We start from the raw sequence: 27,876 nt of genomic DNA, 5'->3' as shown, positions 1-27,876 counted from the left end.
GAGCTGGGTGTTACCTCCCCTCCCTCCACAAGCACTGTAAGTCAAGTCTGGGGTTTCCAGTTGAGCTCGAGCCTGTTATTCGCCCGCGCTTACACGTTTCTACAACTTCGCTGCCAGTTTCCTGCATTATCGGACCGCCATGGGAGTCGAAGGCTGCACCAAATTAATGAAATACCTGCTGTTTTGCTTAAATTTCATCTTCTGGGTAGGTAAACCTGCTTAACAGACACGTTGTTGCGCAGGGCCGTCGCGTCTGCTTTGCCAGGCTTGTTTAGACTGCGAGTCCGTTAGAGATAAAAATCGACGCTGGTCCAGATTTCAATGTGCCTCTACGGCTCGCCATATTTTTTCATTCTAAGCACGTTCTTATTTTGAACGTTTATTGATTTACCTGCGTGTTCAGTTGTAGGCCAGCGTTGTTTATTTATACTAAGCGCATTCCATTGGTTGGTTTGATGAACCTAACGGGGCATTCTCATCAGGACTGCGGGACAGCTTCTGACGTTTATCAGGCAGGACTGGGATGGGGGAGAATGAGGCGGGTGAGGGGCTTCACCCCTGATTTTCTATCAGTTCCAAGTAATCTCCAGTAAATATCGTCTGCAGACCCGCAGTACGAGCTCAAGCCCCCATATTTCGTTTAATTTGCTCCCTTGTGAAAGTTTAAAACCTTTTCCGGCCCAGGATGTGAGATTTGCAGGTTTTCTGGGGTTTAGGTCTTGTTGGTTCTGGAGAAAAGCTTTGTTTGGATTTCATCCTCCACCCAACTTGTGTGTATACGTGTGTACGCGGAGGGGGATGACATGGTGGTTTCCATTTGATGAGGCGAAGCCCTGTGCTGGGTAAATGAATCATGGAAACATCTGAGGGTAGTTCTTTTCTTCACCCGTCTCTAACATCCTATGAGTTTGTACTTAAACATCGCCATTTTGAGCTCAGTTTTGTACTTTGCTTTCCCTTTTATTCTATTAATTGTATTCAGTGGCTCAGCATAAAATTTGGACACCTTATTGTGGAAATATCTATTGTTGTTAAGACAATAACCTATTGGACAAGAAGTCAATTTCTGGCATTAGGTCAAGACACTTTTTAAGAACACACCAAAAACAGAATCAGTTTGGACTTGTTAGTTTTTAGTTCAGTCAAGCATCGCCTTGTAAACAGTGCAGATAGTGGTGCGGAAGAATTACTGCATTCATATTTAACCAGGACAAAGTCTTGATATAGAAGGCAACTCAGTTTACAGTAAACACAAATAATAGGATGAGGTTATTTTTCATGAATTATTTTTACATTACCAACCTATTACATATTTTAGGTTAGTTACAGCCAGGTAAATGGTAAACACTTCAAACGGATATATGTCAGGCGGATGAAGGGTTTACCATTTTTCACCTGACATACAGAATTGGGAGCATTACCATCACTTTATGGAGCTTGCCAACTTGGATCAAACAACACTGAGAGCTTCTGAGGTGTCTACAAAACATCATCTGTGTCTCGTGAACATTGCTCATTTCTTCAAACAGCAATTAACTCCTGAAACTGCCTGTAACATACCCCACAACGTTGCTTTCTCACACTGAATCTTGAAGTGCCAGTTCTGTCCAAATCGAATATTTACATACCAGTACACTATGTTCACACAGCAGGTAAATGAAACCCAAATCTGATTTTTCTCACCCATATCACTCATATCTAACTTTTTTATGGCAGTCTGAAAGGCCCAATTCCAATCTTTTAACCTCTCAAAAAAAATCTGATCGGTGCCACTTCCATATGAATCTGATAGTTCTTAAAGTGTCTGCAGTCTGTACGGTCGTTTTATTTGACTCTTGTGTCATTGTTATGATGCATGTGTCATAATTCTGTACCAGAAAAAGCCAGACACTGTAAATCCAGACAAATAGTGGCTGAAAATTACAATTATGAATTTACAAAAGAAGTCACAGTCAGCGAAACGCATCACATCCCTATCCGATCACTCCTGGTCCGACTACATATCCAAACAAACTTTTCTAGAGGAACTGCAGTCAGTGCTCCACTAAGAGCCATTGGTATTAGTTGTTCTTTCTTTTTATCGGCTTCCTTTGAGTTACGATGCTGTGACGATACTGCCGACTTCCATCTCTGAATAAACTTTAAAATTGATCCATCAACGACTCCATACACTATTACTTCTGTAAGAAGTGTGCTTATGTCAACGTTCTTCTGTGCATGCAGGTTGCTTTAGGGTTGTAAACACAGAAATATGATTGCGGTCGCATTTTAATTATTAGATCACGAAAAAACCCATGAAATTTAGCAAAAGATTGGAATTGAGCAACACCACCTGCTTTGTGAACAAAGCGGAACTGGTGTACATATGAAGTAAATCATATCCAAATCGGGCTATTGCTTTACAGTAAATATTTTCTACAATGCACAAGGAGCTAATTAATGCATGTGAAAGTATCTTGTGAATTCTAGCTATGAAATACCATGAGATTGTCACCTTTATCTGGACTAAAAATACAACTGTTTCCACCTATTATAACATTAACACAGCTATTAAAAGGAGACATCTAATTTGATCTAATTGGTTTTGCCAGTCAGACTTATTGAGATGGATAGGTTTTGTTAAGAAAATACATTTAAAATAAGCTAGTTTTAAAACTTTACATGTCTTGATTCAAATAGCCTAATTGTGGTTTTAAAATCAGTAATGTATTCTGGCTTTTTGACCTTTATTTTACCTGTAGTTACTGCAGATGGTTTGCTAGGATCGTTTGAACTGCCTTTTGTCTGTGTGGGAAAACAATAAGTAGAAGTTCTAGTTTTTCACACTCATCTGTGAAAAGCCGTAAAACAACAGGAGTTACTGGCTTGAGAGAGGGTCAGAGATAGCTCCTGGTTGGATGAGCAAAGATACGCCTTATTTGAATAAATTAAAGATAGGAATACGCTTTCACTATAAAACTTTCTACACAGAAGTAACAAATTAGACTTGCTCTTGCAATTCTCCAAAGATGTCTTTACACGTCTTTGCTTTTCTTTCTTTCCTTCTTCTTCTTTCCATTTACGTCAGGCAAATGAATGTATGTCTCTGCTGTTCTGCAGTTTCTGTTGTAATTTTATGCGTTGTCTTCTATTGGATTACACTGCAATTCTGTGACGTCTGCACTCGTTGTTTTGTGTGGCTACATGCGGCCCACCTGGAGGACCCGGGATCATAAAGGAAGAGAGAGAGCCAAACTTTTTCCAAAATTAACTAATTCAGAGAAATCTTCCTTAACAGTTTCCACCTATTGGTTTTGTTTTCTGCAACTGGAAATATTTCCAAAAGCCAAGATGCTAAAGAGAGCTCGTTATCTGAAGTTCAAAAGCTTAGTGCATTGCTCCAACACAGAAAGATTAATGCTTCATATGATAATTACACACATGAAAACTGGCTTTTGTTGAGATTTTCATAGCCAAATGATGCCTCACACCTTTAGCTACATATTTAGAATAGGAATCACATGCAACCGTCCAGTTCAGCGCGGCAGTGCGACAACAACACCTGACATGCAACCAAGTAACAAAGAGCTCTGAAAAGCTACAGGAAGAAGTCTGAATCTGACAACAAACGGTTGGGCCCCCACAGCGCCGGGAACTCAACTACATGAAGTCAGGGTTCTGTCTGCCTTATTGAGTTTAACTTGAAGGAAAGACACTGTTATAGTTCATCAGGTTATTTTTTCTTCACATTATGCTTCCTAAACGTTCTGACATCATTGGAAAGTCTTTTTCTTTTAAAGTAATATGTAAAAAAGGCTAATTTTATGCTTAGACTGATCTTAATGTGCATATGTTATAATTTTTTATAAAAACTGAATTGATAAGCGCATAAGTAAAGTGATTTTAAAGGGCGTGGTGGTGCTTAGTTGGACTGAGGGTTTGTGTGGTCTTGTAGGAGACTTACGGGAACAGCAAACAGGACCCCAACCCCCAGCATGCTCAACATTCTAGATCCCAGTTCTGCAGCTGGCAGAAATAGACTGTAGTGGGGGAGTCGATGGGGAAAAACAAGCTCTCCTTTCCGACAATTATAGAAATGTAAAGAGATGAGCTTTTTCTTTCCGTTTTCACTGCTCTTCATCCAACAAAGTTTTCTTTCTTTAATTCTCATATGTGGAACACTAAAAAGCATCTCTCCTTTTTTCTGCTACAATGTATTCGAACGCAGTCTTAGTATTCATGGATTCCATGGTAACACACGACCATATCTAGACCACATCTGTCCTGCGGTCTTTTCAGTGTTAAACAACAATTCCCTGCAGCATTAAAGGTGTGGCTGAGGAAGAAGAGGCTCTGGGTAGTGGACTGGCCTGCCTGCAGTTGAGTTGTGACTCCTCTGGGGAATCTGAGGAGAATGTTTGAAATCATAAACAGACTCAGACAAAAGGAAACCTAAATGCTTCATCAGGTGGGATCTGGTATCCCACCTGATGAAGCATTCAGTTATTATTTAGTGAGAAAATATCTTTATTGCAACTCTTTAGATGCAAATAGAAGGAAAGATTTTTTTCACACATTTCACACATACATCCCATAAAAACAATACTTTTCCTCTTATATTTAAAAATACAAATGCAGGGGAATAGCAAAGAAAAAAAAAGTTTTCATGTGTTTAGATCATTAAATGTAGATTCACATCTTCCTTTTTAGGTGCAATCAATTTGAACTGGTAGAACGGCCTTAGTGTTAACTGTGCCAATAACTGCCAAAGTATTCTCCAGTCAGATCTAGTTACAGCACTGTCATCTGTTCAGCTCAATGTAAGTTCAGAAACCAAGTGGCTGTTGGTTCAGTGGACTCAGGCGAGTCTTCAGGATCACATAAATCTTGTCCCAGGATCTCCTAGGAACCCTTGCACCTGTTGGTGTCAAAATTGCTGAATTATGAAGGCTGAACAAGTTTGGTGTGTTTGGAAAATATATCAGGAAGAAGTTCTTCCTGTCCCAAATATTTATTAGAGTCATAAAGTCGCAAAGTGGTATATGAAAAGGAACCCATGACCAGGAAGCACATTCATGTTGAAAGCTCTTCTTTTTAGATATTTTAGAATGCTTTCCTACATCTGCCAAAACATGTTTGTTCCATTTATTTTGATCTGATGCTTCCTAGCTTTAGTTCGCCATGTTATCCAAACACACATTTCTTTTCCTAGTTTAAAGTTATTTATTTATTTCTCTCCAGTTTACTGAAAAAAAAAATGTGGCGCTACAAGCTCCTAAGTTGCATTTTAGAACTTGGGAAGCAAAATGTTCAAAAAGTGACATAAAATATATTCTTGTCACAAGAGGTTCTTCTGTGTGCATATTGGGTTTCTATACCACTGCCAACACTTCTTTTATTGTCAGAGACAGTTAACTACATGTTACTCTAGCTTCAATCAAATCCACACTAAAAGTTCACATAAAGCCACTAAAGCTTTATTTCAGGCTCCCCACTTTTATATGCAGGACAAGAAAGCGTATTCTCTGAGATGTCTTAAACAGCAGGTATGATCATTGTAACCTCAAATGATAATAACCTTGATGTGATCCCTGCTCTTTCAAATGTTCAAATGGGAGCCAGCTTAATGGTTAGAGTTTGGACATGATCTGGTTAGGTTCAGATGGTTCAGAAATGTTGCTTCTGGTTAATGCTAGCAAGGCAGAAGATGTTTTCCCACTTGATAGTCTGGTAAAATCGGTTAGGTTGGAACATTTGTTATATTTCAGCTGCTGTGGTCCGCTTTCACACTGCACTGTGTCAGATGAACCAAACCTTTTGGAACAACACAAAAACCTCTGAAGACACTGGGCACAACTTCCTTCTTCACAAGGTGTAAATAAAAATGGAGTGGCGTCATATTTTGGCAGCTATAGCATTTCACTTTTGTCTTTGGTAAAAGACCAGGAGCCATTTCTACCCCTACCTCTAGATTCATGTATTTATTTTGGTCATACCGCACCAGAGTTCACTTCAACCGAACCCAGACCGATTTTTTTGTAGGCTGCTCAGAGTTTGCTTTAATGATTGACATCAGAGTACGATTACGCATCCACACCTCCTCAAATGAACCGGACTTTCTAGGCAGATGGACTGGAGTTTGATTAAAGCGGACTAAACAGGGCTGGTGTGAAGGCATCTTCATTTCCATAAAAAATGTTAAGAAGTGAAAACTATGTGCAAAGTAAGCTAAGTAAAAACAAGTAAGATATTGAAGAAATGCATGCAAATCTGCTAATTTATGCAAAATTGTTAAGAAATATATGAGATGTTAAGCCTGACTTTTACATGCTAAACCAGTACTTCTCAAATAGTGTGTGTATTGCAAGAGGCAGGAGGACTTCTGAGTGTTAAGAGCTCTGCTTCAGCTGTGATGAAATGGACTGTGTTTTAAAATTTTATTTTATTTTATGGGTTATAGATTTATTTTTTATTTGAAGGGTTCTTATTTATCGAAGCATAAATAACACTGCTGTTTTGAATACTTATGATAAAATTGTTCTTAGGTTAAAGTTTGATATGGAGTTAAGCCTGTCGCAATGAGCAATTTATCAGTTTATCAGCATGATGAATTAAAAAAAGCTCAGTAATTTTCGTTCTGATGATTAATATTTTTTAAAGTGCAATTTTTTTCCAGAAACTTTATGATCCATTTTATTTATGATTTCCATTGTGCTTGGTTTTTATTTCCTTTTTATTTATTGTTTTTGGTTGTCTTTTATTTTGGGTATTTTAAACGTCTTTCAGATCCTGTAAAAAATGAAAGTTATAATCTTTGAGCAGGCAAACCTACATTATTATGCCATTATCTTTATATCAGTTAAATCTGGTTACAAAACGACAATATTATCGTATCAAAATCATCGTTTTGTTACTGTGACGAGCCTATATGGAATTAAATTATGTCTGAAGAATCATGAAACCAGCATGTGTAAGAGTAAAAGTTTACATGACGGACTGCTCATTCTCCTGTCAAGTTTGCTTTTAATAATATATTTTTTAAAATAAATGCAGATGATCCTGTATCTGAATCATTATAATCAGTTTTAAACTCCTTTGAATCGCATTATACATTTTTGCCTCCACGGCAGCATATTAATGGGTGGTGAACTTTGTCATTACTTCGTAATCTGGAAGCAGATGAATCTGTGTGCCTGGTGAGTGACTGCTTCTGAACTTGGGAAGAAAGTGCTTTGGCTTTGCTCTGTCGGCCTCTCTTACATTGCAGATGCTGGTCTGTTTAGTTTTTGTGATGTTTCTTTCTAGTAACCTTCAGTACATCTGCTACAGCACATTACAACAAAGTAGAGAGAATCACAGCGTTGCGGCTTGCCTTCTGAAAATACATAAACTGTGGTGAGATCCGCTTTTATCTTTGAACGGAGTGATTTTAGCAATCATCTTCAGCACCAGTAAGATATTATGCTGCTTTCTTGCGTTGAAAGTCGTCTATGAGGACTGGAGGAATGAAAGCAAATGCCTCAACTTCCAAAGCGGTCGCTCAACCACACCATTAAAAGATCATGGCCCAGCCCTGAGTTGAACTGTGGTAGCTGTTACTCTGAGTGGTGTGTGGGTGTGTATGTGTTGAACTTTCGCAGTGACGCTGTTTATTTGGTTGCTAGGCAGTAACTTGCAGGAGCCCTGGAATGGACCTGACTAACAGAGATGGAGGACAGGGAGGGGATTTCTCTCTTGGTTGAACTCTATTTCAGAAGCAGCAGTTGGCTCGCCTAAAAAAAGGAACAATTCTGCTCTACGCTTTTCTCATCCTTCCAAACAGACTAGACTCATTCCTGTCTGCATCTTTCTTCACTTTCACTGGAAAGGGACAGATGAGAGATGTTCCACAGCTTTTATTTGTTTCACAGATTACAAGGTATCCAGAATTGCTGAAGAAATCCTTTAGCCTGAAAAGACTGAGTCCAAAGCTTCTATTTTCCTCCAGCATGCAGTCAGAAAGTGTTAACAGTAAAAGTATTACTGATCATTTTCACGTTTGTCTCTCAATCCCAGAAGCCTTCTGGTGTGTAATAATATTTGTTCTAAAGGTTTCTTCAGTTTTCCTGAAAAAGTAAAAGATACATTTAATGTGTTTAGAGTTTTTATAAAAATGAGTCAGTGAAAATAAAGACATCAAAAAATATTTACAGAAAATTCCTCTACATATCAGCTGTTACTTGTTCCCTTTTTTATAAACACAAATAATTGAAATTAGAGCTGCAAAACATATCACTGTCATAGCAGTATTAACATAGCAATGACCTACTTGTACAACAATAATTATTAGCTAATTATATAAATAAATTCATGCTTATGTTTTTATGTCTGGTGATTGTTTTAAAGATGTTGGTGATGTCATTTACAAATTATTGTAAAAAAAATATATATATATATATATATATATATATATATATAATTAAATTCCTTTTTTAAATAATTAAAGTTTATTTGTATAACAAAGAGCTTTACATTATAAAAACATTAAAAAAATACAAAGTTGTAGAACACAGTCAAGAATTGTCAAGTGCCGTCGTTACACATCAAAATTATTAACTTTTCATTTTTGCTTCAAAAGCATAAATCCAGCTGGGTTTTTATCATTAATTTAAAAGAAGTAAGTGTTTTGACTATTTTACAATTTTCTGGAAGTTTGTTCCAGATTTGTGCTACATAGAAGCTGAATACTGCTTCTCCATGTTTGGTTCTGGTTCTGGGGATTTTAAACATTGTATTGCCTAAAATGCCATAACATTACATTTCTTTGGTTGTCATTAGTAGATTAATTGATGCATTTTTGCAATAACCAAACAATAATTGGATAGCAAAAGGTGCGCAGTACGAGGTTTAGTTATTTTGAGAATAAACTTTCACTGAGTCTAGTAATGATTAATGTATTAATGTATTATTGAATCAGTTATTTCAATCATCTGAGTCCTGGTTTGTATTGGATGCATCTAATGCATTGTGCTTTAGTGTGGAAGCCAGCGTGGCAGCATTTGGCCACAGGGTGCTAATGCTTGACATGACCAATTCCTTATCTGAAAAGATAGTTGTTTTTGAGAATATCACTCACCTGTCTTATTAATGGAATGAACTCTAAGCAGTGAGTGGGGGACACCTGTCTAGTGTGGGCAGAGAGTCTTCAGAGCAATTATTTCATTATCATTTTAATTTTATGCAAGTGAAAGTCATGAATAGGATTCCAATGCAAAGATTTTTTCCCATTACATAATTAACAAATCAGCATTTCCATGGTGACAGGATGACACACTTTGCTACGCCATCTTATGTGAAGCAGCACAGGAATCTAATGCCTTAATAAATTCAGATCAGAAAGAGATTCCTAAGGGGAACAAGTACATGAGGCTGGATGCTTCACTGATGCTCAGAAATAAATAGAGACCTGTTGATCTGTGACCACTAACAGCATGGCGCTAAAACGAACAACATGTCTGCCAGCAGCATTTTAAAGACAGGATACCACTACCTTGTTGCAGAATATTTTATAAAATCAGACATAGGGATTAAAAACTGTCTTCTTGCTGTTTTCTTTAAAATAAAAGTTCACGCATTGCTGTCTGAAAGACTAAATCTGAGTTCTGGTGCAGTTTTGGTCAAATCCTAGCTGTTAGGTTAATGTAGTTTCACTCTCAGCATGTACCCACTCAGCACAGTTGTTGTTACTTTACATTTAAGTGGAGATTCCTATGACACTTTGAAGGCTTGTTGCGAAATACAATGTCCACATATTTCCTTGTCATTTCCTTTAATTAAGACACATTGGACTGTTATGGAGACCAGGGGTTCCATCCCATATTGATTTTTGATATTATGTTATTTATTTACAGTCCAAATGTGTTTTGTATCACTTCTTTATTTCAGTTACATTGTGACTTTTAGTGAATATTCTTTTTGGGTAGGGAGACTGGCCATCTTTCCTGTTCAGAGAATGTGTGGGGGGGAAATGTCAGTTTGTTTCTGATTGGTTCAATTTGAGCTAATTGTTTGAGTACTTGCCTTTCTGGGTGTGTCTCAGCAAGGTAGAGCAGAAGGGGAGACAAATGCTCCTGGAGCATACCATCTTCCATTAAGAGGGGTAATACTCTGAGGATTTATATTTAGTTACATTTACTTTTTGATTGACCTTAGATTAGTTTAGTTTTAATAATTTGCATGCATGTAAATATTTGTTGGATCATTTATTGTTTGCTAGGTTTGTGTAAGTAGTGCTTGTTTCTTGTTTGTCTTTTTTTGAACACCCCTTTACCTGGTGTAAGTGGAACTTGCCTCAGGTATAAATGTCAGCTTCTTTGTTTCACTGTGTGAAGGGTGTCGGTGTAATGGTGACCTGGAGCTCCCAAATAAACCCACCTTAACTACATTCTGTTGCCTCGCCTCCTGACTTAATGCAGAGCCTCTGCCGGTCAAAGTGTATTTAATATTTTAAATTGACTGTGAAGAACCTTTAAAGTGTTTAGGTTTTGTCTGATTGGACTTTTTTGACTCAACATCAGGATCTTTTTCCTCTTTTTGTTAAATTCTGTACATTTCAGTAATGTCAAGATCGTCCAGAAATATTTCTAACCTGGAGTCCCCTGACTGAATCTTACTAAGATATTTGTGTTTTATGTTGTAGCTTGCTGGAGGTGTGATCCTGGGCGTGGCCCTTTGGTTGAGACATGACCAAAAGATCAGCAACCTCATGTCGCTTGAAGTGGATGGAGCCCAGACCCCCACCTCCTTCTACATCTGTACGTAACCCATCTTCATGTCTGACCTGCTCTGTTCCTATCCTCACAGCAGGTCACGCTCACCAAAAACTGCTGTAGGTTTGAGTGCATTGCAGTAGAGACCATAGAAGAGCCTTTTGATTAATTGACCGGTCCCAGTGTCCAGAAATCCAGGTGTTGAAGAGTATAGTGGCTTACAGACCACACCTCTATTTATTCTAGAGATGTACTGATGCAATATTAACATCTGCATCAGTCCCGATATTATAAAAAAAATCTAGATCAGGTATGTATGGAATAAAAGGACTGAATTTATATAACACCCTTCCAGTCATACCAACCATTCAAAGAGCTTTACATTACCACATTCACTCATGTTTGCTCACATTTCTACAATTATAAGATCTGTAGGAAACTTAATGCCTTACCAAGGGCTACATCAATATATGAGAGAAGAATAGAACCTACAACCTCCTGACTTCAAGATGACTATTCTGCCCACTGAGCAATAACCATTCAAACCCCAAACAGAAAATGTGTTGAGGCTGAAAGCCTGGAAAGAATGATGGTTTCTCCTGAGTCACCCCGGTTAAACCCCTGGATGTAGGATTGGGGCGTAGTTTGACAGTGTTGAGGAGAATGTTTCCTGGCCCTCTCTTACCACTCAGTACCAGTTTGTTCTGGTTTTCATGTCCTTCCCTTTTGCATCCCCCCACTTAGTGGCTTCAGATTCCCATCTTACTTCCAGCACTGTATTAAAGTAAAATGCATCTTAAGCCAATTTCTCGACCATAAGGGTCAGAGTCTAGTGGCCTCTCTCTCTCACTAGATCTGCCTTCTTAGTTTAAGGTGTGGCCAGGAAGTGGAACTTTAATGCACTGTGGACAAATGAGACATTGTGAGATTCAATGACACAAACATTAAACTGATTTTTAAAGGAATGTTTCCACCATCATGTGGAGCTAAGGCTTCAGAGATCTGATCTGGGTGAGTGTATCTTCCACAGTCTCGCCCACATCATCAGCTACTTCTGGCCAGGACTAACGGTGGACCTGCTGCAAGTCACATGAATCTGTTTGGAGCTCAACTCGCCCAAATTAAGTTAGCCTCCCTGCCATTTCCTCTCATCTCCATCAGCATCTGTGAGTCAGTGCACAGAGATGAGGAAGAGAAAAGAAGTGAAAGTTAGAAAGGAACATTTAGGATGATGAGTTTGTGAAGAGAAATGTTGTTGTTCAGTCTGCGTGTTTGGCTGTTCTTTAATGCGGCATAGCTGTGGCTGTTTGTAAGAGTCACTTTGTGATTTTCCCTCAGTGACTACATCCTGCCCATTACATAAAGCCTGGCCCTCTTTCCTAAGACGAGGAGAAAAAAAAATCAGCATAGGAAAAAAATTCTCAGTCTCCTTCTCTTCTACTCCTCCCCTTCCCCCTTTTCCCATCAGCCCCCCACCCCCCTTTTCAGAGAGCTCCCTTTTCTTTTCACCGCCCTATTTCTCAACGCTATAGCTCCACCCACATCTCCCCGTCTGGTTGTGGTTAGTGTTAAAGTCGCTTTATGTCTCTTCATTTTTCCTTAATCCCTCCCACCTTCTCTTTTTCCTCCATCTGTTTTCTCCTTTTGTCTCTCAGAACCCCCACACACTGAAAAATCCCTCAACATGAACCAAACATGACGACCCCTCCCCCTGCACTAATAAATATATACATACTTTCAGAACTCGCGCTTTGAGTGCTTTCTGAACAGCAGAACTGCAGTAAGCAGCGCTTGCATAACCAGAAGTTTGCTCAACTTGTTCATGACTGGAACTAAGGTTTAAATCTGATTTGGGACATTCCTCAGCATCCATGTCCAAATTCCTATCTAGTAATTTTTCTGCTAAATTACATTTGTTTCCTCATCAGCAAAAAAGCTGATAAAAGCACTTTCATACAAGTTGCATAATCCCTTTAGGCTTTGTGTCACAAAGAGTATCTGACAGCAGAATTATGTTTGGGATTAATTTTTTTTTGTTGTTGTTTTTAAATCTGACTCCCTACGATGACCTGATCATAAGTTCCTGAACAATGGAGCAAGTTGAGCAGGGACACCCAATTTTTTAAAGGGGGAGTGCAAACTTCTGTTTTTCTTCACCATTTTTTGACCCAAAGAAATCTGATCACTCCTGTGATGTTGGTCAGATTAACCCTAACCCTAAATTCAAAGAATTTCAACTTATGATTGAATCAGATCGATTGAATCAGATTGATTGTGATACATGAAGAATAATTGAGTCTAGGTTTTTAGAGAAGTATATTGAAATTCCTGGTCCACAAACTATTGTTTTAAACCATTGTGAAAATGTACATTATGATGTCAAGCCCTCCACACTTATGCAAACCTGTAGAGATTCTGTTATATGTGTAAAACTCCTGAAAACTCAGGGTGTGCCCAGAGAAAGACGAGATGAAATAAAACAAGGATTGACTAATCAGCTTCTTATGGAAAATGTTGATAGTTCTGCTGCTGTCAGCCCTGTTGAGGGACAATAGGAACTTCAGGATGTTGCAAAACATGACTCCCCTTGACTCACCATTGCACAAGTTGAATTAAACTTCCTGTCTTCTCCCAAATCATAGAGGTCCTAAGAAACCAACATGAGTCAGTGAAACATGTGCAGCGAAGTCCCACAGACATGTCCAGTCTGGAGTAAATGTACATTGCCGTAGCAGTTTATAGCAGTGGTCCCCAAAGTCGGTCCTTGAGGGCCGACATCCTGCATGTTTTAGTTCTCTCCCTGGTTTAACGCACCTGGATCAAATGATGGCTCATTAGAAGGCCTAAGAAGAACATTGACATGCTGAGAAGGTTGTTACTACCACCAGGGAGAGAACTAAAACATGCATACTGCCGGCCCTCAAGGACCAACTTTGGGGACCACTGGCTTATAGGAATTCCAGAAATACCTGTACATTTGTCACTGAGCCGTCAATGTTAAGATCACCCCTTTCTTAATCATATTTACGCTATCTGTTGTTGGTGAATGTTTGTTCTGATAGCTGCACTACAGTTTACCCCCTAAAGATATTAAACATACCTCAAAAACCTTAAAGTCAGTAACTATTAAGGGTGGCATTGGTACATCTAGTGTGGTTTTAATCATTTATTGCCGATTAGGCAGCGCGCAATGAGCTGTGTCTCCCTAATCTACAGACAAGGTTTTATATGTGGTCTTAAAAAGTCTTAAGCTTAGTGATCCCAATTTTTGGCCTTAATAAGTGCTATGTACGAGAAAGCCTCCCGTACTTGGTCAAAAATTAGGTGCGTGTTAAACTTCTATTTTCATGCATTTTTCAGCCCGCCACCTTGTTCTGTTATCCACTATCAAGATGTGCTGTTTTTACTGATTGGCCAGTTTCTGCCCACCATTCTGTTCTGTTGTGATTTAGCAAATTTCCCATATTTATTGATCAGTTGAATGGAAATCATCCATACTGTAATTTACATTAAGATCAAGTTTGAAACAGTCTTTGAAAGAGTGAGATTCAGAGTGATTAATTTCCACTGACGGTCTCACTGTGACCTTAAATCCCCTGAAACTATGGAACATACTAAACATGCATTATCTGAAATGCAGGAGGCATGTGTGACAGAGAGAGGCCAGATCTCAAATGTTCCATTTTTGTTGCTAACTGCTGTAATAAAGCCCCTACCCTCTTGCCAAGCCTTTGTGCTTGCTTGTAAAATTGCAAACTACCCCTAAGTTTTCCAGGCAGCAATAACAAGCTAGCTCCAGAGAAGTGGAGTTTCCTTTCTGCCCTAATGTGAAGCATGCATCTTTTGTTTTTTGCTTTTCCAAACAGCTGAGGCGATTCTCTGCTTCTGGTTTAATTTAGGTGTTGGAGGTTTTATTAAATTTTTTTATGTAATACCTGACCCTGCTTCACTAAATGACCTCAGGCTACTTTTCTGGCCTTACTGTATTGCTACAGTTCTGCTTTGTGCTATTAGCACAACAGTCGATTCATTCAACACATGGATGAGAGCTGTACCATGTTTACTTCAACTTTTCTGTGCTATATTGACATCTCAAATGACTGCTGTAATAAGTGCAGTATCAAGTTTTTTCTACACTTATTCAAACTTTGAGCTCACACTGTGCATGCAAACATAATGCAAACTGGACTGAATAATGTCTTTCTCTAGTAGATGTCCACACTTTTTGCCTACTGCTGTACCAAAGATGCTAAGGCTCACAGAAAGTAATGGAAGGACACCTGAGACTGGAAGAAATAAAGATTAACTGCAATTTGCAGGAATGAACTCTGTCAAACTAATAGATATAATTCTTGGGTTGGATAGGCGTTTCCTTTCTGACATGTCTGTCTGCTAATGTCCCTAATTTCTGGGACACATTGGAGAATTTATGAGGGTTGTTTTCTTTTACGGCAACCGAATAATGTGCATCACTTACAGTAGAGTTTGGAAGCTGTGACTGTACAACAATTTACTAATACTCTGGGATGGATCGAAAGATTCTTTCTGCTTACACGTTTGATGTTTCAGGAGAACATTTAACAAGCAAGTTAATAACGTTCCAGCCAATACAGGTGGCTAAAAAATCTTTACAAAGAATTTAACCATCCATAGATCATTATCTATGGATAATGTGATATTGCACAATTTCTCCCAGAAAACTTACTAAGCTCTGTGTTCGAATGCTAAAGCAAACAAACACAATTACAATAAAAATGAAAGATTTTTGCACTTGAACTCTTTCAACCTAATTGTGTGCAATTTAAAAAAAAAAAACCTTTATCTGTGACTTGTCACATTATTTGCTGAAGTGACAACTTCAGCAAATAAAGTGACAAATCACAGACTGTCTACAGTGTAGACTGGTAAATACAGGCAGTGGTTCTGGAATTCCAGTGAATAAAAAGACACCTGACCTCAGATGTGTTCACATACTGATCATACTATGTTGCCATTGTGCTTCCAACCATTTCAGCAAAGAGACTCTTTACTCCATCTTTGTCATCAGTTATTGGTGTGTAAGAAACTATAACAAATAAACGCAACACTTAGCCTGGTGGGGGCACAAGCAAAGTCTGGTGGCCTGCCAGGCTTATATTACACTGGGGGAAATGTAGTGCTGCATAAAACAAGTGAAACAGATTAAGGCCTGAGCCATCAGACAATGTATGACACGGCACTGTTGGAGAAAAGGACTTTCTAAAAACACAGATAAAGCCAGTATACTTAGTGTACATCATTATAGTTTTTCATAGTTGTGCTGTTTTGTTAAGAAATTATAGCAAAACAGGGAAAAGGAAACTGCTCCAAGGAAAACTTGTATTGTATTTGTGCACAATAGCTGGATGGCTTAGCTGTAACCTCTACGACATCCTACTCCGACTGTAGCACTAATGCTAAATAAATCTTCTATTGTTACGTGTTTTTTTTTTAGATTTCTTTGTCAGCTGTACATTGAATTGTCCGTTTAGGTAAGTTGACCTAGAATCTAAAATGAGCATGAAATAAAACATGTCAGCATTGTCCTCATTGGAAACTGCTATTGCTATTAGGATTATATGTCTTGAACATAGCTCTGAAATATTAGGAAAAGTAACTGTTTAGATTACAGTGGACCCCTGGTATATGCAGGAGATGGGTATAACAGCAGATCATGAATTGGCAGAATCCACAATTATATGAGACCTCCTCCAAAAAAATTGTTTGAATACCTAACTTCTGGATTGTCCCTTTGCAAACACCAGATGGCATGTCAAGGATTGCACCCAGGTATTCCAGTTTCCCAATGTCCATCTTGTTTAGAATATTTTAGGTATGTTCAAATACTAATTTCAAGTCACTCTTTACATACAAATCTGTAAATAGATTAATCCACAGTACTGAATCGTGAATAAGTGGCTCTTCCACTTTTTAATTACCTACACTCATCTACACTTGTCCAACTGCTTCTTACCATAAATAGAAATACCTAGTTGGTTTGCCTTTATTAGTACTCAAGATAAATTTGGTGTCAACACCAAAAAAAAGTTAAATCAAAAGTTAATCAAGTTAATCTAACGTAGAGTAACAACCTTTATTTAAACATTTTGTGAAACAGTCAATACAATAAAATAAAATAAAAAAAGTTTGTTAGAGGACTGCAGTCTTATGAACCTTCAGACCAGGTAACGGGCTTTTCAGTGTTTAAATATACTGTCAATTTAGAAGATCTCAAGAGGAATTAACTTGACAGCATCTATTGTGTCATTTAGTTTCCTCAATTTAGGATGATTTTAATCCACTTTCTGTACAGCAACGGAGAGAGATCACCAGTTTTTCCACTCGTAATGCTTGATGAATAGTTGCACCCAAAGAGTACAATGGAAGACAATCTGGGGAAAAAAAGCATTCAAATGGATGGAATTTTTGAGAGCATTGCACAGAGAGGATGGCTGAATGCCAAATAAAGGTGGTATTTGACAAACTGTAAGTGCTGTGTCAATCTGAACGGCCCAGTATAAAAGATGGACAGAGCACTTGCAAAATTATTGATTTAGAAATCACGTGTACTTGTCTAGCTCAGTGAGTGAAGAGGATGTGGGAGAGAGATAGGATATATACAAAGCATGGCCCCAGTTAGTGATCTAGAATTAAATTATGACCGAGCTGACAGGCAAGAGTGATGGTGTAGGATAGCTGGCGTCCTCTGAGCCTGGAACAAGCGTTAGAGGAGTGTTTCCAACATGGCTGAAGAGTTGTTACTGTGGGCCATTAGGAGGTTGTGGACTCTGACAGTCTAGGCATTTAGCCATTGGTAACTTGATCAATAATTAAGCCAGTCATTGATTAGATTTATGATGAAACATTTACTATACAGCATTTGGGAAATACAGTAACAATCAAATATTTACATACACTTTATGAAAACACAAATCACTTAGTTTTGATCAGACAGACTATGTGGCAATAAATCAAAATCCCAGGAAGTGATGCAATATGCCTTGCCCAGTCAAGTAGAAAAAAACCCATAAATCAAGTAAATATGAAACACTAGTAGTAACTGCTAATATGCAGGAATACTCTAAACATGTTCATACCTTAAAATTATGTACTGTTTTTTAGTCATAATTTCAAAGTTTTATTTTACTTCCTTTCTTGATTTATTTGGTGGCTTTCTTCTGTTTTTGCCTTTTTATCTTTTCCTACATTGATAAGTATTCATACTGCTTGATTTTTACATTACTTTTAAATGACAAACAAATGTCTTTTAAGCACTGCAGCTGTATGTGATAGATCAACACAAAGTAATTCATAATTATGAAGTAGGAAGAAAAATATTTTTTTACAATATATTTTACAAACTGAAATCTGAAATGGGTTGGCATACATTTCTAATCTGCCCCTTTTCTGTGCTGACCTTAAATAAAATCCTGCACGGCCAAGTTAGTTAGTTTCATAAACCATCTATGTGGAACTTATTCTCAAATATAAATTCAGTTTCTCTGTGTGTGTGTGTGTGTGTGTGTGTGTGTGTGAAAAAGCTGTGAAATCCAAAAGCATTATGGGAGAATCTGTCAACAGGACAACTATTAGTCCAAATCTGAGATGTTGGGAAAAGAATTCCATAAGAACTCCTGCTTACAGTTTGCCACAAACCATGTAGAAGCTGATTTTTTATTTTCATTTTTCTTTTGCCTACTTGATGTTTAAAATTTAACAAGCAGCATTCACTCCTCCATGACAGCTCCTTCCATTATGTTGTTGACCTTCAATTCAATTTCAATTTCATTTTCAGTAATTCGTTTTTTGTTGTGATAACCTAAAAACCTTCGGGAGTCAGCCGACAGGCATAGTGCAAGAAGTGCAGATGGTACATGTGCAATCTGATAAAGTGCAATAATAATGATAGTAATAGTTCACCCATTGCAAATGCTTAAATGGACGGAGGGGGGAAAAGGAGTCAATGATGGTCAGCAGTCTTACAGCCTTAGGGTACAGCCTGTTGACCATCCTAGTGGATCTTACCTGTATGTTCTCCATGGCAGGCTTTGGAACAGGTGAAGTGCTGGGTGGTACTGGCTTCTCAGGATGTTGTGTGTTTTGTGTAAATAGCAGGATATGTAGACAAATGGCAGGTTGCCAGCCATTCTCACCACCTTCTGGATTGCTTAGCTGGAGAACCACACTGAAAGTCTGTAGGTTACCAAACTTTGGATAGCAGAGTTGTAAAAGTTAATAATAAACCTTTTAGGAAATTTGGCTCTCTTTAGATTCTTCGGATAGAAGGGTCACAGTTGGATGCGCCATAATGGTGATGTATCAATCCAGGCTAAGTCATATAACAGCCCCAGAAACCCAAAGCTGGAGATTCTTTCTCCTACCTCATTGTTATTGTAAAGTGGTGAATGGATGGACAGGCAAAAATGTCCCATTATGTCATTTGTCTTTTTGTAGTTAAAAAATAAGTTACTGTGAGATCGACCGCTTTGTTTTCTGCAAACCTGGTGATGTGATTGGATGATTGGGAAGCAGAACAGTCATGTGTGTAGAGTAGTGGACTGAACACACAGCCTTGAGGACCCTTACATTGGTGCAATATAAGGGTCCTACTTTCACACACTGGGAATGGTTGGTTAAAGTTTAATTAAGGTTAAAATCTTATGTCCAGTTATTTAGTAGACTGCTTATCCCAGTTCCAATAGGAGTTTGTTTGGTAAGATTGTGTTAAATGCCAAACTAAAGTCAATGAACATAAATAAATGACCCTCATCAGAATATAGATTTTAAATTATTGAATAGGGCTGGGCAGCAAAATGTGGATTTTCAAAATGCTGAATTTAAATTCATGCTACATCTGTAAAATATTTCAGATCCACAAATCAATTTGTATTGCACTTATAAATGTATTATAAGTGTATTGCATTTCATAAATACACCCTTTTTGTATCATTATTATTATTACTCCACAGGACATGAGCCAAACAAATTGAGCAAAGGAGCAGCATCACTGGTTAAGGCTGGGAAAGCTTTAGCCTCAGACCTAGCGTAGCATTATTTTAGAACAGTCTTTGTCTGTTCCTCACAGGCAGATGAGAAAATGTTCCATTCCAACAAGTAACAAACACACCGCTGATGAGATGAAGATTCTGTACATTTGACCCAGTAAAGGTTTTGATCTTTCTTTTTTTTTGTATCATTTAAACTACTACTGTAGGAAACACCAGCAAGATGATGTCACTATTTATGAGACCCTTACTTTCATAGCTAGTAGGTTTCACAAACTACATGTGATACATTCTTGAAATTCTGCAGATATATTTATAATTGAGAGGAAAGCTGAGTGCTTTTCAAATGTCATTTTTACATTTTCTATTTTTTATATATGTGCTACAAAGGTAAGGAAGTTCTGACTGTGTCAGCTTAGTGTGGATCATCACTCAGGAAAACCATTTAAAGGAGAGAGTCACCTCTTAAATACCAAGCAGACACGTTTTTTCCATTCTGCTAGTCGTCTATCTAATCTTCCAAGTCAAATAAACTGCCCAGATCAGAACAAAGACACAAAGGTCAATAGTTAGATTGCGAGGGGGAAAAACTGAACTCCAGAGCCAGTTTAATATCCTTCTAGACCAATTTGTGTTGCTTTATGGAGAAGGAATAAAAGAGGGAACAACATGGGTGCAAATAAGGAGTATGACTCACTTTTTCCTGCTGACAGAAAATCCGAGTGCTGCCCCCTGTTGTACGTCAAGTAGTGCTGCCTAGATTTAACTGAGCAAAGTTTTTTGTTCAGATCCATATTGAAACAGTGTGATTTTACTGTGTTTTTTTTATTCGTCTGTCCAGGTGTCCACATTCTGATCGCGGTGGGCACTGTGATGATGGTGGTCGGTTTCCTTGGATGCTACGGCGCTATTCAGGAGTCCCAGTGTTTATTGGGAACTGTGAGTTGGTTTTATCCTGCAGTCATTCCAGCCTCATAAAGTGCCTTCTAATTGTTTCCTTTCTCTTTCCTCTCTACTTCAGTTTTTCGTCTGCCTGGTCATCCTGTTCGCCGGTGTAATTGCTGCTGGGATCTTGGGTTACATGAACAAAGACACTGTAAGTGGAAACAGAAGTGGAGACTAAAGTAATGTACCATGCAAAAGTATTCACACCCAGAACTTTAGCACATTTCATTACATGAAAACCACAAAATGTTTTATTTATTTATTTTTTTTTTAGGATTTCACATGACAGACTAAAACAAAGTTTAACATAATCAAATAGGGAGAAGGAAAATTATATATTTTTTTCAAATTGTTTACAAAAAACATTGGAAAAGTGTATCCTGTATATTTTTAGCTCCTCTTTGTTGTGCTTTGTAGAATATAAAGTAAAACGTGACCCTTGTCAGATGGCTGTTCATACTGAGCCAAGTTCTGGTTCTGCCTATTAACAGGAAGTTTTCCTTCCTCCTGTTGCTACATGCAAGCTCAGTATGAGGTGTTTCTGTAAAGTCAATGACAACACAATCTGCTGGGTTTCCTTAGAACAATTTTTAACAAATGTATGATTGGACCAAAAGGACTTTTTTGTAAAGTGAGGCACTTTATAAATAAACTGAATAGAGGAGTTAAAACAACATCTTGTTTGGGAAATGTTTCTACCACCTTTGCACATATGGATGCTGAAATCTGCCCATAATTCTCTCCAATTTTACTCAAGCGCAGAAAAATTATAGGTGGACAGTATCAGAAAAGTTTTCCAATTTAATTAAATTCTAGAATTTGACTGGGCCTCTAATGGTTTGATTTGAACCATTCAGTTGTCCCACTGGAAGATAAACATCCATGTCCATTATCAGTCTTTTGCAGCCTCTAGCAGGATTGTTTCTAGGATTGCCCATTAGTTGGCTTCATTATTAAGTGAATGGTCTGGTATGAGTCGCTTTTAAAATGGAAACAAAGTAGCTTTAATTTTACCCAGTTTATTCTCGTGATATGCAGATCTAACTCAACATCCAATGGAGCTGCAGAAGAGAAACTGAACTACAATGAGTTAGTTGCCCAAATTATGAGGTAATCAATAAGAAATTCACTTCAGTATTACAGTTTTATTCAAAAACTATGCGTAGAAAGCGAAAACAGTCTTACTGACTTGAACATTTATACAGTTTTTAACTCTAGCTGGGACTTGGCTCTTGGCCTTGTTCCCTCTTCTGGTGCAGTAGCCACCAGAAGAGGACGAAGGTGAGAAGCTGAACTCAGATAAAACTTTACCTGCATTTCTACTACAAATGTGTGCAAAACCTTGTCAATATTTGGCTAATGTTGAGACAGTTTTGGATTTTTCCATTAACAAATAAAGCTATTTAAGACCACATGTGAATGAGTTTGTTCACACATTAGTTACTAAAAACATGCTAGGCCATCATCCTCCAATTACTTCCTTTCTTCTTCTTTGTGGTTTGCGCCAGTTTAACGTTTGGGTGTTAAGTGACTTGTGTGAAGCAAAAAAAGTTTTCATAGCAGCTTTGTGAAACAAACAAATTTTGATCCAGCCAAAAACCCACCTCATCCTAGCGCCAAAATCTTTCCTTGACAAAAGAGTTTTTGAAATTGGCAAATTTATGTTCTCAAATTACGCAATTATATGGTCAGTGAATTTGGTTTCTGACATGATGCCTTTGCATAGATTGTAGGTAATACCAGAACTTTCACTGTGTAACCAGCTGCTGCCTTCTGTGTGTCACTTCTCTTATTCAGTCAGAGCTCCAAACCACCTGCCACCACCTTTTGGTTCTAATGTGGGTGAAACTGCTATTATAAAATCTGGTTTCTTTTCCAGGTTTCAAAGGAAATGAAGAAGTTCTATGACTCTGTCTATGACATGGCCATATCAGACACCCTTAATGACCACACTAAAAAGAAGGCTGTTGAACAAGTGCTCAAGGCCTTCCATGAGACGGTACGACCATGTTAGATTGAAAACTAAACCAGCAGAAATGAACTGTGTAAAACCGCCTCTTGGAACAAAATCAAGTCAAAATTTGGTGTCTTGTAAAAAACCTTTTAATTCTGTCATCTGTGTAATGTTTTTATGTTTCAGCTTCAATGCTGCGGTAAGGACAAGATAACCTCAACTTTCTCAGTGATAACAAGTAAAGTCGGCTTTCAGGACGTCTGCTCCAGCCAATGGACCTTTGTTGTAAGTAATATCACCTATGTCAGCATTTTCCTTTTCACCCTCAGCCAGAAACAGGCTTTTGATAATATGTCCATTTTCAAGGCTTTTCTAGACCGCTTTATGTTCATACACCCATTATGGAAGTCTATATTAGGCTCATTTTGTAGTTAAGTACAAATTATTAAATGCAATTCAAGTTCTACATGCCAATTCAGCAATTTGTAGGTACACTTAGGAGCCATGTTTTTTTTGTTTTTTTTAACCATAAACAAAACTTTCTACACAAGTGAATTTGACATTTTCATGTTAGTTTATTTCTTATTCTAGAGCAGTATTGTTGAGAATTCTAGAGATAAATAGCCTTAACGTAAAATTGGCTTTCTCAAGCTTTACGTTATGCTGTGATGACAACCTCACATCATAAACATACTCAGAGTGTTGCCTTGATTATATCATGCGTGTTTGAGAAATCTTTTAATCTCCATGGCAACCATTCAGCTGTGCCAAACACCTGGGTGAACTTAGCGCTGCTTTCAAGAGGCAGCTCCTCTGTGGAGCTGCAGTTTCTAAGCTTCCGATCTTTCACCTCCATGACTCTACCACTCAGCTCCTTCAGACTAGCCAGCAGCAATTAGCAAACACCTGAAGGAACTGTGCATCTACTGAGCTCAACATAAAAGCTACATCTCAGTACAGCGCTTACTCGAGTTAATAGAACAGCCATGTTGTAATGACTTCCTGAAGGCAGAGTTTTAGAAAGAGCAGGAGTTTTTAAAGAGACAGAGGCCCAATTTCAAGGCATTGAACTGAAATCTAATGCCTTGAAATTTCTTTAAAGTTCTATTTGATGTTTAACATTTTTACCACTATTGAAGGTAACATAGTTACCTGATTGTGCTATGAAATGCCTCTGGAAAATACCTGCTCCTTTAAAATGTTCACAACCTACATATAATGTTATTTATTAGTAACTGTTTTTCTTATTACACAATTTCTATTAAATGCAGTTCTTATCCTAGTTTGGGTCAATTTACTCCTTTAAAGTATAACTATTAAACCAAAGAAACTCTGAGCAACCTCCTGGTGGCAGATGTTATTTATTGGGGTCATAAAACCACATTTCCTTTCGGTGGACTATAACCACATTAAGAACATCGTCTTAAATCACTGGTCATCAAATTGGTATGAAGCGTCCCTCTGGCAGTTGCAGACTGGAGGCGCTGACTCTTCATCTTAATGTGGAGCGGTGGAGGACAGCTTTAGCTAATGTTGGAAAGTAATTAGTAACAAAAAAAGCAACCTGTTACTAACTTAATCACTGAAACATGACCTTAAACAGAAAACTAACACAGACTGAACACACCATTCTTAAACTGAAACATGATGGTGGTAGCATCATGCTGTAGAGGATGCTTTTTTCTGTAGGGACATGAGAGCTAGAAAGAGATGGATAAAGGGACCAATGTGAATAAATACTTAAGTGGAGGTTCAGATTAGAGCAGAACCAAAAAAATTAAAGTTAGGCATCAGATGATGTCTAACTTTAAAAGTTTTTCTTTATCTCATTTCACAGCCTGATCTTCATAATATCATGTTGTAGTGATTCCTCTTCTCAGTGAAATGCTGCCTTAAAATCAGAATTGAAATGGGGAGAAAACATGTTTTGGTGTTATTCCAGTTTTAAAGGTAGTGACTAATTCTCATTTTAAAATATATATTTTTGGATTATTTAACACAGGGGTCACCAACTCCAGTCCTCGAGGGCTACCATCCGGTAATTTTTAGATGCGTCTCTGCTCAAACACACCTGGATCAAATAAACTACTCGTTTCCAGACCATTGCAGAGAGGAATGAATGCTGCTGAGGGAATTCAAACATTTTGGAGCAGAGGTTAATCTAAAAGTTGCAGGATGGTAGAACCTCGAGGACTGGAGTTGGTGACCCCTGATTTAACATGTTGTCAAAATGATCCATGACCTGTTGAACTCGTTGGGCTAATTTGTTGTAATTTTCTATTACCCTTAAAGTTGTTTGTTATATGTAAGACCTCAGAATTGTTTCAAAAATTGTGTATCTCTGTGATATTTTTCATGTATTGAGGTTGCCATTTTCTCATCTTTGCAATGCATGCTGGGCTGATGGTGTGGGTGTTAGTGGAACTGAGCCTAAACATGAGAAATTAACGCTAGCACTCTGTTGTGAAGGCCCATAAAATGTCTGAAAGGACAAATGCAAATTTTAGGCAAACGTTTGAAATATCCCAAAAATAAAAGAAGGAAATGTGAATCTGGCGTTTCCATCTACTGGTTTCGAGCCACGCCAAACGCCATTTTGTCAGTCATTTATTCTACACATAGTTATAATAAACAGGAATTAAAGGTTGCTAATTAGCTTGGAACACACATCTCAACAATCCTCTCCTCCCATCCCAGCCTGCAGTGCCTCACCAGCCTCCCAAAGCTGCATTCCTCCCCTCTCAGCTGGAGGTTTGGGCTTTGAAAATTTCTGAGTTCCATACCTCTGGTATTATTGAAAAAATAATTTTTTTCAATAAAAAAATTAATTAGTGAGTCTGTGCCTTGTAAGACACAGACTCACTAGTAGATGAGAATGTTCACTTTGTTAGAACTTGGTCAGAAAATGTGTTTCCATCTTTCTATTTATACACGAACTGTCTTTCAGAGTGCATACTGAAAAAGGGTCTCTTGAAGCTCACCACCTCAAGTGAGCGTAAAAACTTTGCAAAAATGAGGATGTTATACTGAATTTTGTTGCTTCAAAATGCACACATAAAACCGCTGATGGAAACATGGCTTAAGTTTTTGGCTTAAGCAGACCCATTCTGGCCCAAATAGCCGCATGTCCTCTGAGGTCAGCCACAAGAGACACTGCCCTTCTCCAAAGATCTGCTGTAATCTGACAAATATTCTATGAAATTACAACAGACAGACATGTACAGGGATGCTGCTGAATAGTTCTGAATGTTGCTTACACTGTAAAGCACATGTTTTGCATGCTTCAGATCAATACAATTTGTTATATTATAGAAGGATCCTTTATCTGTCACTCAGCAGTAAAAACTATTTGTATCAACAGCAAAGTAACAGGCAAGTAGAAGTCCACAGAGGCATATGAAAGATAAACAGTTCTAATAAAATAATTCCCCAACTGACTCAAAGGTACATATTAGAAAACAATAGAAATATCCTTTATTGCCCCTCAATGGAGAAATTCAGCTGCACCAGCTGTAAGCTAAAGGTAAATGGAAGCATGCAGATTTTAGCTAATGAAAAAAATATTTTTATACAAATAAGAGACTGTACATTAAATAGTGTACATGTGTCACTATTTAACATTAACACTTGTCTACTGCTTTACTAAACATGGAAGTGACATTTTACATGATATCTTTTCTGGCCTAATTCTCCCCTACCTACTGGGTTTATCATAATTAACAAGGTTCAGATTTGGTTTTATTGTAATTATTCATTTTTCCCCTTAATATAAAGAAAACTTTTCCTTAAAATAGTGTAGCATCCAGTGATTTTCTTAATATCAAGTTCATTTGACTGTTATCCCAAATTGAGTGTTAAAAAAATGTACTGTAAGTAAAAGCTTCAGTCTGAATCCAAAACACAGGACTGGAATTCTAACTGTGTGTTTGTTTTCAGGACTGCCACGGGAAAATCGACGAACTCTTTTCAGATAAGATTTATCTGGTGGGAATCGCTGCACTGGTGGTTGCTGTCATAATGGTGAGATCCTGAAGATGTTGCTTCTGAGCTGAGTTATTATGTTGTTATTACTCTATACATTGATCAAGATTTAACATTCAACTAAAATACAAAACTTAGATGTAGACTTTTTTATCATATACATAATTGCACAGGATATTTATTGTGTAATAGAAGTCTAATTCTAATCATATTAAGGTCTAGCGTTTTCTTAAAGAAATAAAGCACAGAACCAAAATACATCACTTTGATGGTAGCATATCTCCATGGTAGCAGGTCTATTCATAGGCTTCAAACCTAACATGCTTGTTTTAAATCCAAGCATCTCAAAGGATGGTTAGACTGAAACTCTGGTAGGCTATGATATTTCAGATGGAACATAGTCAGACTTGGCTGGCCAAATACACAGCCTATTTTATCCCCAAAAATGGAATGATTGAGAATTATTCTCTTTCTGTAATTCCTGTAAATGATCTAATAAACTCCATTTAGTAGAATGAACTTTTAACTCTATTATTTGAAGCTCTTACACATAATTTACTGATTTCTGATCAACTTGATTGTTTTAACTGCTTTACACACTGATAACGTCAGTGTTAATTCATTCAGTTCACTACCATTGCTTGCACACACACGTGCACACTCATTAATATCCATTTTTTAGCCCATAGTACTTTGTTTTTTCTTTTTCACTAATGTAACATACCATTGCTGTAACGTCTACTGTGATGTAAAATAAATTAATACTTTGATTAAAAACAAAAAGAGAGATGCTAAGTCAAGTATGGGTTAACTGCAACTCCATATTACCTTATAATATTCAAGAGCATTATTACAGTTGCATGTTTTTCTCATATTGTTCCATTATCAAGAGCCATTATTATTAAGGAAGATTATTTTTTTTATCTTAAATATTAAATAAGATTTTATGAAAAAATCTTGAAAATTTTATTATTTGTCAATCAATTCTAACTTTGATAACTAGCACATTGTAACGTTTTACCTTGCCTGTTGAGTTCTTATATTAGATAAGTGCCAGAACACTTCTACTGCTTAGTTTATAATTATCATCTGGAAAACAGATGAAAGATGAAAGCAAACATGTTGGTTTGTTGTCACTGAGTGTGATGTCTCTGTTTCTCCTGGCAGATCTTTGAGATGATCTTCAGCATGGTGTTGTGCTGCGGCATCCGCAACAGCCCCGTGTATTAAAGCAGCTGAGTGGATG

General features: G+C 37.7%; 1 protein-coding gene across 1 annotated transcript; it reads left to right on the top strand.

The window, feature by feature from the left end:
- Positions 1 to 27,876, top strand: LOC106959123 (CD81 antigen). The gene is made up of 8 exons (XM_015051474.1): positions 1 to 205; positions 10,658 to 10,772; positions 20,592 to 20,689; positions 20,772 to 20,846; positions 22,575 to 22,694; positions 22,836 to 22,934; positions 26,586 to 26,669; positions 27,798 to 27,876. Exons 1-8 carry the CDS (start codon positions 140 to 142, stop codon positions 27,858 to 27,860), a joined length of 720 nt encoding a protein of 239 aa, XP_014906960.1. The 5' UTR covers positions 1 to 139; the 3' UTR covers positions 27,861 to 27,876.

This window comes from Poecilia latipinna, unplaced genomic scaffold (genome assembly GCF_001443285.1).
Source record: "Poecilia latipinna isolate Pla-1442-1.1 unplaced genomic scaffold, P_latipinna-1.0 Scaffold1047, whole genome shotgun sequence".
In the NCBI taxonomy this organism is placed as follows: domain Eukaryota; kingdom Metazoa; phylum Chordata; class Actinopteri; order Cyprinodontiformes; family Poeciliidae; genus Poecilia; species Poecilia latipinna.
Note: the sequence above shows the minus strand (reverse complement) of the source record. Positions and strands in the feature narration are given on the sequence as shown.